This window comes from Peromyscus eremicus, chromosome 11 (genome assembly GCF_949786415.1).
Source record: "Peromyscus eremicus chromosome 11, PerEre_H2_v1, whole genome shotgun sequence".
Lineage (NCBI taxonomy): Eukaryota > Metazoa > Chordata > Mammalia > Rodentia > Cricetidae > Peromyscus > Peromyscus eremicus.
The window spans coordinates 67,141,482-67,156,508 of NC_081427.1; the positions used below are offsets into that span (position 1 = coordinate 67,141,482).

Below are 15,027 nucleotides of genomic sequence, written 5' to 3' on the forward strand. Positions count from 1 at the left end.
TCATAGCAGCATTATTTGTAATAGCCAGAACTTGGAAACAACCTAGATGCCCTTCAACTGAAGAATGGATAAATAAAATGTGGTACATATACACAATGGAGTACTACTCAGCAGAGAAAAACAATGACATCATGAGGTTTGCAGGCAAATGGATGGATCTAGAAAAAATCATCCTGAGTGAGGTAACGCAGACTCAGAAAGACAACATGGTATGTACTCACTCATAGGTGAATACTAGATGTAAAACAAAGGATGACTAGACTGCTAATCACAACTCCAGGGAGGCTACCTAATAAAGAGGACCCTAAGAAAGACACAGGGATCGCCCAATGACAGAGAAATGGATGAGATCTACATGAACAAACTGGACATGGGGCGGGGGGGTAATGAAGGGCAAGGGTTGAAGGAAAGAGAGCTTAGAGGAGTGGGAGATCCCAGCTGGATCAAGAATAGAGAGGGAGAACAAGGAAAGAGAGACTATGATAAATGAAGACCCCCATGGGAATAGGAAGAAGCAAAGTGCTAGAGAGGTCCTCAGAAATCCACAAAGATACCCGCACAATAGACTACTGGCAATGGTCGAGAGAAAGCCCGAACTGACCTACTCTGGTGATAGGATGGCCAAACACCCTAACTGTCGTGCTAGAAATCTCATCCAATGACTGAGGGAACCGGATGCAGAGATCCACGGCCAGGCCCCAGGTGGAGCTCTAGGAGTCCAATTGGCAAGAAAGAGGAGGGATTGTGTGAGCGAGAGATATTGAGACCATGATTAGAAAAAGCACAGGGACAAATAGCCAAACTAGTGGAAACACATGAACTATGAACCAATAGCTGAGGAGCCCCCAACTGGATCAGGCCCTCTGGATAAGTGAGACAGTTGATTAGCTTGAAGTGTTTGGGAGGACCCCAGGCAGTGGGACCTGGACCTGTCCTTAGTGCATGAGCTGGCTGTTTGGAACCTGGGGCCTATGCAGGGACACTTTGCTCAGCCTGGGTGAAGGGATGAGGGGACTGGACCTGCCTGGACACAAGATTAATTCACAAAAATTGGTAGCCCTCCTATATACAAATGACAAATGGACTGAAAAAGAAATCAGGAAACACCTTTCACAATAGCCTCAAATAATATAAAATATCGTGGGGTAACTCTAACCAAGCAAATGAAAGACTTGTATGATAAATATTTCAAGTCTTTGAAGACAGAAATTGAAGAAGATATCAGAAGATGAAAAGATCTCCAATGCTCATGGATAGGTACAATTAACATAGTAAAAATGTCATCCTACCAAAAGCAATCTGCATATTCAATGCAATCCTCATCAAAATTTCAACACAATTCTTCACAAATCTTGAAAGAAAAATTTTCAGCTCCATATGGAAGGACAAAACCCCGGATAGCTAAAACAATCTTAACAACAACAACAACAACAACAACAACCATATGTGTCACCATTCCTGATCTCAAGTTGTACAAAGCTATAATAAAAAAAAAAAAGCACAGAAATGGCATAAAAATAAACACAGTGATCAACTGAATCAAATCCAGATACACTGAACCTGATAGAAGAGAAAGTGGGGAGGAGCCTTGAATACACTGGCACAGGAGACAACTTTCTGAACAGAATGCCAATAGCATAGGCCTTAAGGTCAGCAATTAGTAAATGGGAACTCATTAAATGGACAAGCTTGTGTAACACAAAGGACACTGTCAGTAGGACAAAGCAGCAGCCTACAGAATGGGAAAAGATTTTCACCAACTCCACATCTGGTAGAGGACTAATATCCAAAATACATAGAACTCAAGAAACTAGATATCAAAAACCAAATAACCCAATTAAAAAGTGGGGTATAGATCTAAACAGAATTTTCAATATAGGAAACTCAAATGGCTGAGAAACACTTAAACTCATCCTTAGACATAGAGTTAATGGAAATCAAAACTACTTTGAGATTCCATCTTACACCTGTCAGAATGGCTAAAATCAATAATACAAGTCACAGCTCATGCTGGCAAGGATGTGTAGCAAGAGGGAGCACTCTTCTATTATTGCTGGCGGAAGTACAAACTTATACAGCCACTGTGGAAATCAGTATGGTGGTTCCCCCAAAAGTAGGGAACTGATCTACCTCAAGATCCAGCTATACCATTCTTGGTCATATACACAAAGGATGTTTCATCCTACCAAGATACTCTTGCTCAACCATGTTCATTGCTGCTCTATTCAGAAATTGGAAACAGCCTAGATGTCCATCAAAAGATGAATGGATAAAGAAAACATGGTACATTTATACAATGGAATATTACTCAACTATTTAAAAAATGACATCATGCAATTTGCAGGCAAATGGATGGAATTAGAAACAAAGTCATCCTGAGAAAAGTAATTAGAAACAAAGTCATCCTGAGAAAAGTAATCCATACCTAGAAAGAGAAATATGGTATGCATTTCCTTATATCTGGATATTAGCTGTTACGTGTCAGTGCCTTATTCAGCCATTATCAGGCTTCCTCCTATAGCAGATGGGAAATACAGAGACCCACAGCCACACAATATGGAGAGAGAGAGGAGAGAGAGAGAGAGAGAGAGAGAGAGAGAGAGAGAGAGAGAGAGAGACACAGAGACACAGAGAGACAGAGACAGAGAGAGACAGAGAGAAGGAGAGAGAGAAAGGGAGGCATATGCTTTGGAACACATAGCTTAAAACAAGATGTCTCCATCAAATCCCTCTCCTTAGAGCTCAGGGAACTCCGCAAAAGAGACAGCGAGTTTGGGGGAGACAAAGGGTATGGAGGACACCAGGAGAACAAGGCCTTTCCTGAACAAGGCTGATACGAACTCACAGACTGATGCAGCAAGCCCAGGGCCTCCACGGGTCTGTATCAGGTCCCCTGCATATACTACAGCTTTCAGTTCAACACTTTGACGAACTCCTGAGTGTATGAAGAGTGAGTCTCTGACTTTTGTCTGCTCTTGGCTCTTTTTACTTTTCTGTTGGCTTGGCTTGTCCAACTTCAATGTGATGGCTTTTATTTTATTATATTTTATTTTGTTATGTTTCCTTGCTGTCTCTTAGAAGACTGTTCTTTTCTAATGAGAGACAGAAAGGGAGTGGATCTGGATGGGAGAGGAAGTGGGGAGGAACTGGGAGGAGCAGAGGAAGGGGAACTATACTCAGATTATATTGTATGAGAAAAGAATTTGTGTTTAATAAAAGGCGAAAACTGAAAAAGAAACAAAAAGAAATTTAATTTGGGAGAAATCACTTACTCATCCATAACATTTTAATTACTGTCATACAAGTTCAACAAATAAATTATACTCTGTTAAGCTTTAAAAAAATGTATTTTAATCTCATTCCAAACAAAATTTCTAGATACAAATACATCTCATTCAAATCATTTTTAACGAACATTCTGCAACTTAAAATATTATAAGGATTCAATATTTTCATCTTTTATAACATCAATATATTATATATTTAATATATAATATAAACACAATACATACACATAGTCAGCAGGATTACAAAGTAATTTTTAAATTTGATCAGTATTGATAAATATTTTTAGATTAAACGTAACTATGTAGAATCAAAGAAATAAAATATAGCAGGCCCAAAACTAACAGTGAGACTGCAAGTGTTCAAATGGCCAATCATTTGAACACAACTTTCACGCTAGGTGGCACACACTTTAAAACAATACTCTTGCTACTCTCAAGGAGCAGTACTTGTAGACATCAGGCATTTATATCTCCATTCAATTTAAAATGACTATGCAGCTTTTCGTACTGTAATATACAGTAGCTTTCTCTTCCTTTCTGTTGGATTTTTGTTCGTTTGTTTGAAGATGTATATTACCAACAGAAGTGACTTTAGTTCCTTCCCTCCCCTAGAGCATGGCTCAGTTTGAAGATTGTTCTATAGGCAGCAACTAGAGTAATAACAGTACCACAAGACCATGAAGAGTCACCAGGAACTGGAGTGCTAGAAGTCGGAACGACTGCTGGAGGTTTGCACTGTAAACCAAGGTAATCAGAAGGATCACCCCTGCAGATAGATAGCCCTCTCCCATTAATTAATACAGTGAGTTACGATTCCAATGCCACAGTGTAACAGTGTAACAACCTATCCTGGGATTTTAACTAGTACAACATGAATTCACCCTGAGAGTACAGAGGACGCATTCGCAACAAGACACTCAATAATTCCTTTTCTCCTTTGTATTTGCATTCTTCTTTTGTCAACCCTTCAAGGGCACAAATATCTGAATTGAAAGTGTGACTTGGATATCCGTTTTTGACTGAAATTCATGCCACTGTCAGATATTGATGATAGAAAAGCCCGAAAAGGCTTGTAGAAAAGAGGCAAGCAGCAATCCACCATGTCAAAAATGACAGAAGTCCTCGAAAAAGGAGAGGGGTGAAGATGGTCTTTAAGCTGCTCAGTGCCACCGTGATCTGTGTAACAGTCACCTTCATCTTCCCGTCAGCTGACGGCAGTTCAGAGTAGATGGAGTTGGAAGGGAAGCTATCCACTGGCGAGGGAGACACAGCTTCCGGATAAATCCCCCAGGAATGATTCCCTAGAATAGTCAAGACACAAAACAACAAACAGAAGAAAACCTGAAATCCCCAACCCATGTTAGAAACTCAAACGTTTAGTGATACACTCAATCATTTTAAGTTGAAAATAAAGTAATGATTTTGCTATCTGTTAAAAGATCATAATTAATAGAACCATATTACAGAATATTTTTCAAGTAAAAATATTAAAAAACCCAAGTGTGACAAGGCTCTTAATTCACTGCAGTAGAATCTGGAAATCCATAAGCTATGAATCGACCACCTTTACTAACAGAACAGACTCATTAACTTCCTAGAAATCCTTTCCACCTCTACATCATCACAACAAAAGTCTTTCTGAGAAACTACGTATGACGTCAATGGAAGCAACTTCTAGTGGCTGTTAGAACTGGTGTCATCCTAAGCTTTTCTACCTTGCACAGGATGTGACTCACACATTGTAACTGAGCTACCTGCCCAGTATGGAACACAGCTCTAAGGCACACGTATACTTATCATCAGTTCCACCCTATCAGTTAGCCTACTCGGATCATACTTAAGAGTTTCTTGGCGCTTCTAAGCCTGCACAATGGCAGGCTGCCCAATCTAAAAAGAGAGAGAGAGAGAGAGAGAGAGAGAGAGAGAGAGAGAGAGAGAGAGAGGGAGGGAGGGAGGGAGAGAAACAGCGCAACAATGGGCAGTTCCTGGGCACTACCACACAAGCAGGCTTGACAGTCCAGACCTCCCTTATTCCTAGAAAATCTTGCACCCTTTTTACATAAGTTACCTAAAGTCAAACTATACAATCCTGCAGTCTAGCAAAGTTTATAAAGACTTTGTAATAATTTAAATGTTAGGCACTAACAAACCTTTAATTTACTTGTTTCTACACTAATATCTAAACAAGTGCTTACCCACATTACTTGAGAAATCTGGGAATTAACATTAACATAAAACCCTTCTAATGAGAAAATAAGAAAACCATATACACCTGAGCTTCTAGAATCAAGACCAATCAACTCCTATGGATAAATCTTTCCCCGATTCCATAAAGCTACAATGATGACAGCTGGAATGTCATGAGGTGCATTTCTGTGCTAGTAACAGCAACTATAGGTAGAAAGCAAGGGGTGTTTCCCAGGTGCCACGGCATGCCTACCTAGTGTTTTCAAAAGCAGAGTTGTGTGAAGCAGCATTACCAGCGGTGCCACATACTGCAGGGCAATGACACAGAGGTAATAAAAGACTCGAGCCACCTGCAACCAACAACATGCTTAAGTATCCAATACAGCTGACATGGTACGAGTGAGTTAAACTTTCATAAAATCATCTAACTGAAACGTTTATAAGTAATCCTTTCATGAGAAGAAAGCTAAATATGATTCATTTACATTTTGTTATATATGTACCCTGACTTTAGAAAGGCTCAATCCAAAGATAAGCTTTTGGAATTTGAAAACATTGTAAAATTGTTTAAAGAAACTTTTCAAAGGTAAAACAAAATACTAAAATCTCTATGGAGAGCTACTTAAACATCATAGTTAGTAACTGTGACAGGTAGGCATGTATAACATGAAGTCCTTATAAATAAAAACACTAAATCTTCATTCCATGTGAACATATTTGAAGTTAAGTTTTGAATAATATGTAACATATGAAATATAAAGACAAAAAATAGAGGCCCAACATTATAGCAAATCTAAAAAGAAAGAGGACTGGATTACCTCTCTGTTCTTCTCTAAAATCTCTGCAAGTATTTAAAATTCCCGTGGAAGCACATGGAAGAATGTTAAAAGGAATGATCCGAGGCACTGAATTTCTACTCATGATGTCTGGACAACATACCATAAAGCCTTTCTGATTATTAGACAGCAAACGGGCTTGCCACAGCTTTGCAGCATCCACCTGTGTTGACACTTAGAGCACCAAAGGCAGGAAGACAAGCCAGATCCCTATTCGGCACCAAAATCCCGTAAGATCTCTGACAAATGTCAGCTTACGGCTCCCCGCCCCCTTTACTGTAAGGACATGAGATGGCTTGTGCCATTTTTGTTTTCATTTTGACTGTTACAAAACTTACCATTTTCTGTAGCTCAACTGTACTTATTCGGCCTGCTTCTTTCTTCATTTGATCTACGCATTTCTGGGCCAAGTTTAAATATGCTTGCAGGTGACTTCGCATCATGGCCAAACGCAAAGCACATAACAGGATTATTAACCAGAGTCGCAGGGTATCGAATGTGGCTTCTGTCATTCTATAGATCAAAAAGTTGATATGTGCTCTCAGGGACCACAATACACTAGCATAGTAGGCATGCCACTGTTCACTACATAGAATACAGGAAATCTCTACTTCCTTAGAGTCAACTGGTAGACCCGAACAAGAGTTCCATTCTGCCAATAACTTATCTAATGGCTCCACTTGTGTAAAATAATTAACCAGATAAATGTATAATGAAAGCACAAGTCACAACAGAGCCCTCTTTCTATCTACCTATATCTATGGAAGAAATGTAAGCTATAGCACAGGCAGTGAGTCTCAAGGCTCTTAGAGATGAAAGAGTTCCTAAGGGGGACCATAGGTGATCACAGGTGGAACTAATCAAGTCAATGACTTATGTAGTGGGTAGCTGTTCCAACTCTGACCTTGAAGCACCACTCCAGTGAGGCAGCTGGTAACTGCCACACCTAGCTAGGACCTGCCCCTGGGGTATGGCTGAGACAGGAGCCCTTAAGACCCGAGATCCAGACGTGCGGGCTTCTTGTTTCCTTGTGATCTGGACGCTGGACTGTAGACCAGGTCAGAGTTCTCCAGAAAACCCTGCTGGACTGCACCTCACCTCTCCCGGATCCTGTAACCAACCCCTTTACTGGCTGTAAGTTACCCCAAAATAAACTTCCTTTTAACTATCAGATAAACTACGTAGAGTTGCCTTGCTAAATCCCAGCATTAGACTCATCTATAATTTGCTATAGTTTTGTCTGTTTATATACTTACTTGATTGAGGGGATTTCAGTCTATTCTATTTTTAATTAGGACCACTGAAAACTAAAAGCATCCTTACATATTACAATATATTAGATACCTCAGATTTCTCTAAAAGCCGCTTAATTAATCTATTATGCTCTATGCAGTGCCTTAACACTGAGTTTACAATTTTAACATATCTTTTAGCTCAAGATTAGAGGGTGTTGGGGGGTGGATGGGTGGGGAGCAGAGACAGGTGCATCCCTGAAGCTCACTGGCCAAACAGTCCAGCCAAATCAATCAGCTTCAATGATTCTCTGCCCCAGAAAAATACTAGTATATTGTAATCTAAGAAGGACACTGATATTGACACTGGCACTCCATATGCATGTATACACACTTATCTCACACATATGTACCTCGCCCCCCAGCATATATACATGCACACACCTTCACCTTCACATACAATTTTTTCCCTTTTGTGTGTTTCTATCCATTCTATCATCTATTTCAGAAAGCATCTTCATAGTTATAGCTCCTCTTTGGACAATCAGTGTATGCACGTCAATAGTCATGCTAAGTACCTTGGGATCATGCTACAGATCAGAGTAGTAGCAAGCTTGGTCCAGTTACTACATCAAATTACTCCAAAGGTAGTCCCTTTCAAGCAGGAATCAGTTCTTACAAACAACAAAACCTTTAAACCTTGAAGGATAGATATCAGAAAGTCTGTCTTCAATACCAAAATATTTTAAGCTTTTCCTAGCAGTCTAATTTCTGGAAAGATATCCTAAGAGTATGGTTCTCAGGCCTGGCTTTTTATGTGGGTTCCAGGACCTGAACTCAGGTCTTTGTGCTTACACAGCTGTCAACTTTACCAACTGAGCCATCTCTCCAGCCTGAAAAGATGAAAATGATAATAACCGATAACAATTCACAATAGTTCCCCCCTCAATATGTTCCATTACCACATCATCCCTTTGTCCAACAGCAAGTGCCTGGAAATGTACTAGAGGCCCAATAAAGGTGCTATGGAACAGCATGCTGTTGAATAGGGAAGGACAAGGAAAGGCAGAGAAGACATCAAAGTGTGATTTTGTTTAACTGTCAGAAACGGGAACGAGACAAAAACTTTCTAATACATAATCTTTTGTTTCCTTTTTCAAGGTTATGAATGCACATGGATATAAAACTCCAATGCAAACACATTGCTGTCTAGAAAACATAAACACATAACACTTTAACAATACATTTTTCACTACAATAAGAGACAAATGAGCAGTCACATAGAAGTAACAGTATACATACAGAATGTAAGGGCATCTGCAGCCTTGAAGCTTTCCATGGGGCATCTAGAAATCTGTTCCCTACAGTATGGAACAAGAACTGACTGGTAGCACAACGAAGATGGCTATTTCACAGCCATCAAGGAGAACAAACATAAAAGTTACTAGAATAAAATAGAAAACGACTAACTCATTTCATAAGTTTAAAATTTGGTATAACAGCTATTATTCTTCTAACCCACACTAAGGTAATACAAGTATCTGATAATGTGATCAGATGGGGTGTCTCAAGAAGAAATCTGAGCTGGGGTAAAACAATAGGTCAAGAATAGGAAGAAGCCAAGTGTGGTAGCTCACACCTTACACAGTAGTTTCTGGTAAGCCTGAGCCACAGCCTGAGACTACCAAAGGGGAAAAAGAAGCCCAGGTAGGGGTGTGCAGAGGCAGAGGAGGTGATCTCTGTGAGTTCCAAGACAACTGGGGCTGCAATCAATCAATCAGAGAGAATAGGAAGAATGGATTCTTCCCAGATTTCAAGGTAATAACGGGCTTTACGATAACTACTGATTTTCTTCTCAGGTTATAAACATACCAAGGCTGCACATAGCTACACTTTACTTTTTCAGTACTGTATCAGAATATATGGATGAATTAACACACATTTCCAAATTGCACAGCACCACATCTCTGCTTCTGACTACAAACACTTTTCCATATACTAACTTGTTTATGCAACAGAAACACTTATCATTTCCTTTCTGACTACAAACAGTCATTATTTCATCATCTACCACATGGACACTGGAATTTAAACAGAAATTTTAAACTAAATTATTAACTCACAACTAAAGAAGAGTGAGATGGAGCATACTTAATCTGACTGATTATTTATAAAATTGGGCAGAAGCAAAGATGAAACAAAGAAAGTTTCAGCCAGAAGAACCCAGGCTGTTGTGTATAAAGAAAATGGAAAACAAATTTTGGTACTGCTACCATCTCGGGGAGGGAGGGGGTGGGAAAAGATAAGAATCTCACTCTGTATCCCAGCCTGGCCTTAAACTCCTGATCTCCCTGCCTTAGGCACCTACAACTGAGATTATTAGGTATGCACCGCCATGTCTGGCTCCCCCCAAAATGGCCAACAACTAGTAGTCAAACTATTTAATTCTGAGTCTGCTACCTTACACAGATAATAAGAACAGTAACTACAAATGATGACTACACAGAAGAGCAAGGTAAGATGTCGAGATCACTGACACACAGCACAACTGCTTCATGACAAATGCTAGTTTCCTTGTTTTTCCTGATTTTATTTGTTATCTGTCAAGTTAAAACTATTATTAAAGTCATACTTCAACATTACTTCTTCAGTGGATATTTCCCTAGTTCAAGAAGATTAAGTTAAAAAAAAAAAAAAAAGGTCATGGTCTCACTGGTTCTACTCTCCAAGACAAACAAATATATACAGAATTTAAAAGAAGTGTATTCTATACAATGCACACTGTGAAGTCAATAACTAGTCAGGCTTTTCTATTTTAATTCTGATGAGACATAGTGAAAAGAACATATTACTAAGCGCTCATTTTCAAAGACTGCATTACATGTGTTACTTCACTAATTCCAGCAATAACCCTGTGAGGTTCATACTATTTCATTTTCCAGATGTGGAAACAGAGGCTTAGTATAGTTAAATAATCTACCTCAAGTGACAGTTTTAGTGAGAAGCAAAGCTAGAGTTAGAACCAGCTGTCTAAACCTTTCTAGAACTGTGGAATAGTTCCACAACACTGTATCTAACGCACAAAGTAGTTATTAATGTCTTTCAATAAACTGCTTCTATACTTCCTTGACATCTTACTCTGCGAAACCACGGTTGTCAACTGGGGATATCTGAACAAGTATTAATCATAATTTTAAGACATTACTTTTAATTTTCCTAAGTATGTTATAGACAAAACTTCTCATTTGTTAGAGATGGAAATTGCAGTGCTTATTGTATAAAAATACGTCTCTAATTTATTTGAAAAACATTTTATCCAAAAAACAGACATGAAGCAAAAAGAAATGTTAAAAATTTCCATGGATAAGGAAAAGAACATCACTTATATTTCTATTGACAGTACTTTTCCTCCATAAATTTTACAAAAGAACAATAATAAAAGCACTATACAAGGATCTAAATAGGCAAAATGACCAGAAAAATGTAAGATGGCAATTAGACAGTCGGAGATAAATCTTGAGGTGTGTATAGGCTAATGTTAGTATAAAGTAGTACTCAACAGCACTCACTTCAAAAAAGATAAAAATGGGTTACATGATGGCCAGCAGCTGCAACTTCAAACTTTTCAGCGTTTGCATTCATATTAAAAAATAAAGTACCAGCTGGGCGGCGGTGGCACACGCCTTTAATCCCAGCCCTCGGGAGGCAGAGGCAGGCGGATCTCTGTGAATTCGAGGCCAGCCTGGTCTACAGAGTGAGTTCCAGGACAGCACCAAAGCTACACAGAGAAACCCTGTCTTGAAAAAACAAAAAACAACCAAAAATAAACACATAAATAAATAAAAAATAAAGTACCTCATGATGGGCAGTGGTGGCATATGCCTTTAATCCCAGCAATTGGAAAGCAGAGGCAGGTAGACCGAGTTTGGGGCCAGCCTGGTCTACAAAGCGATTTTCAGGACAGCCAGGGCTACACAAAGAAACCTATCTCAAAAAGCCAAAAAACAAACAAACAAACAAATAACCTCAATTTATCCAAAAAACTGAAACAGACAAATAAACAAAAACTTAGATATAAGCCAGGCATGGTAGTGGCACATGTCTTTAATTTTAGTACTCAAGAGACAGAAGAACATGTCTGTGAGTTCAAGACCAGACAAGTCCACATAATGAGTTCCAAGGCAGCCAGTCCTATACACTGAGACCCTGTCTCAAAAAGCAAACAAGCAAACCTATCAAAATATAGTGCCATTTAGGAAAGTAGCTTTGATTTATAACGAAACAAAACTCAGAGCTCAAGTCCTTATACTTACAAAGGGACACTTTCTTTCCCCAATGGTGGATTCATGATGTAGTCTTTGGTGATTGGTTTAACCCAGAGCAGAACCATAAATAAAGGTGCCAAGAAGTTGATATGAAGTAATGTTCTAAAAGAATACAAGAAATAAACATAAAGATCCAGAAACAAAATGTGATAGTCAAGTGTAACTTGCCTAATACATTTTTAGTTATTTATTGTTAATCTGAGTCCTTAAGAGGTTATTTTCTTAGTTTTTCAGATGAGAACATGTACACAGAGAGAGTTCAATAGCTTGCTCAGAGCCATTTAACAGAGGAGAGGGCTCTCTAAGACTGAAATGGAGATCTGTTCACTTCTACTCGAGATGCATCTGGCAATCCCTTATTAAATCCGTGATTCCAACAGGTGCCTTAAGGATTCGCTAATTTCCTATAGTCAGTAATTCCAATGGCAGATACTCAGGAGTCATCTGATAATTTTCAGCACAGCCAAACAAAATGCTTGCTCAGTATTCACAAATAAATGGCAGTGATTAGCAAAGTCCTAATACCAGAAGGCATATGGCAAATGGAACACAACTTATAACTGAGGAACCTTGCAATATGTAATGATCATTTATAATGTTTAAATTATATTATCAAAATTATAAATGGCTCAAAATTTGTATTTCTTCTTGGACTATTGCAAACACAGCTGAAATTAATTTCTTTATCATATTCAAATAAAGATAATTTACTTTTTGTTTCTATTTTTAATTTTGTGGAACAGCTCTTGTTACACAGCCTAGCTTGGTCTCGTTATCATATTCAAATAAAGATAATTTACTTTTTGTTTCTATTTTTAATTTTGTGGAACAGCTCTTGTTACACAGCCTAGCTTGGCCTCCACTCCATGATGCTCTCAGCCTCATGAGGGTTGGCATTACAGACATGAGCCACAACACCTTGCTTTTCTCATGACAAGGCTACACTCCTAATGCAGCGGGACTGAGCTACAACCTCATTATTAACTAGTATCTAAATTTGTATCCTACAGATAGATACACATGGCTGGTAAAAATTCTGTTTGCCGGGCGGTGGTGGCGCACGCCTTTAATCCCAGCACTCGGGAGGCAGAGCCAGGCGGATCTCTGTGAGTTCGAGGCCAGCCTGGGCTACCAAGTGAGTCCCAGGAAAGGCGCAAAGCTACACAGAGAAACCCTGTCTCGAAAAACCAAAAAAAAAAAAAAAAAAAAAAAATTCTGTTTTAGGGAAAAAAAGCAAACTCGACAGACTGTTTTATTACAATATACTGTTTTCATTATCAAGAGTTTAATTTCCAAGAAATATAGTTAAGCCACAGACAGGGCTTAACACTAGGCTTTAACATACACACAAACGGTAGTGATGGGTGTGAGGTACAGGGCTGAATCAGGAACAGTAAGGTGATAGGGAAAGATGGTTACAATCCCTCTTACTACACAAGTCCCCGTGCCTTGCCACTCAAGTTACCCACAGCAGAACTAGCCTGCCCCAACTGCTACAACACAGCAGAGGGATGCACTACAGCATGAGGCTGTAATAAACTGGAAATAAAACAAAACCTCAAATCCCCAAAGGGAAACCACTTAAAAAGAAGCCACATTTTACTGAAGATAGATGTGCCACCCCTCACTCCAACCACCACTAAACGCTTTATGTTTTATAAAGTGATCCTTTCATCCCACACAGCCTTGGCAAACCGTCGTCGTCGAGGTGGGCAGGGAGGAAAGAGCAGTATTAGGTATGCGGTGTTGCTAGGGAACACTGCAGTACCAAGGAGCAGCCCACAGCGGTTCAGCAGCTGTGCAGGGCTCCCTCCACCCATCCTTTCAGCTTAGTTAAATCACAGCGCTGGGGTTAGTGGACTGCAGTTGTGTGTGTAGAGAAGGGGGACCAGGTTTTGTCTTAAAAGAAGACTTTAGAGAAATGGGTGTTGGGAAAAGGGCAGGACAGTAAAGAGCATGCTGAGTCAAAACAGGGAGATGAGGTAGTGTGTAACGGGAGGGGGGTGCGGGGCTAGGATAAGTAAACACATACTAAACATGTAGAAAAACAAAGTCAAGGAGGAAGAGTGAAAATTAAATAACACAGGTAAGAAATAAGAACGGAAAAGCAGAATCAGCATCATTACATACAGTATTTTAAAAGAATGGTAATTTTAGAAAATAGGATTGTCTAGAGAAGCTTAATGACTATACACATGCACATAAAAGTGGAGTGTTCTCAAGTGGGCTTGCACTGCAGGTAAGATAAGACCTGGATCTAAACTAAAGTATATACAAGCCCACCCTTCTGTTACGATGTCTCTATTCACTAACAAACACCCCCAAAACAAAACAAACAAACCCTGAAATAACTACAAAGAAAACAGCAAAGGGCTTGGAACCATAGGCAGAAGTTTAGTATGTTTTCTCCATTTCAGAATCAAAACTAATTTGCTATGGGACGCTGAACATTCTTTGTAATCTCAAAAAAAAGAGTGAGTTACTTTAAGTCTAACACACAGATCACCGACTTAAGGAAAATATCTCTTACAAATGAAACTCTTAGCTTTACAAATATTTAATTATCTTAAACAAAAATAATAAAATACTTGAATAAACATATAAACTTTAAGTATTTTAAAACAAAATTTAACAAGGAAATTTCCACAGATCTTCAGTTCCAATGTAGAGACTGAAATATCATAAATGTCTGAATTAAAAAGAATTAACATAAACCTTGGTATTTCAAGTAGAAACACATTTAACAGCAACTGTATTTTTAACATAGGCTTGAAAAAAGAAACTATAGCTGAGAGGAAGTGGTGTGACATCAAATATTTATTAATATTAATTTGAATAAAATAATTTATTATGTTATCACAATAATATACCTTAATTAAGATGAAAAACATATATTTATCTGCATGTGCTTATGTACATTTTCCGCTTACTGTGTAATTTTTTCTGTTGCCAAATTCAGGGCATCCAGATGCATTTGAGCCAGCCGTAATCCAGGAAATGTCAAAAAAGCCCCAATGAGTGAACAGAAAATAGCCAGGAAAAATTTGAAAGTAAGTTTGGAAACAGGACCCCTAAAAATAAAGTTTTAAAAAAAGCTGATAAATTTTCCAAGAACCCATTTTTTTCCCATTCATCTAATTTACAAATCACAAAAATAGTA

The 15,027-nt window shown here is 38.7% G+C and overlaps 1 protein-coding gene across 10 annotated transcripts in view; it reads right to left on the reverse strand.

Moving 5' to 3' along the window:
• Positions 1–4,211: 4,211 nt before the first annotated feature.
• The window catches only part of Tmem161b (transmembrane protein 161B), an 87,608-nt gene continuing 76,792 nt past the window's right edge, over positions 4,212–15,027 (reverse strand). For 7 of the 10 annotated variants that reach the window (XM_059276505.1, XM_059276502.1, XM_059276504.1 and 4 more), the window contains 5 exons: positions 14,798–14,938; positions 11,856–11,969; positions 6,649–6,823; positions 5,728–5,824; positions 4,212–4,588 (listed from right to left, as the gene is read on the reverse strand). In XM_059276505.1, the coding sequence (XP_059132488.1) occupies positions 4,314–4,588; positions 5,728–5,824; positions 6,649–6,823; positions 11,856–11,969; positions 14,798–14,938 (802 nt within the window). In that variant the 3' untranslated portion in view covers positions 4,212–4,313. The remainder of the gene's footprint in view (positions 4,589–5,727; positions 5,825–6,648; positions 6,824–11,855; positions 11,970–14,797; positions 14,939–15,027) is intronic. The other 3 variants (XM_059276506.1, XM_059276509.1, XM_059276508.1) reach the window with 3 other exon arrangements.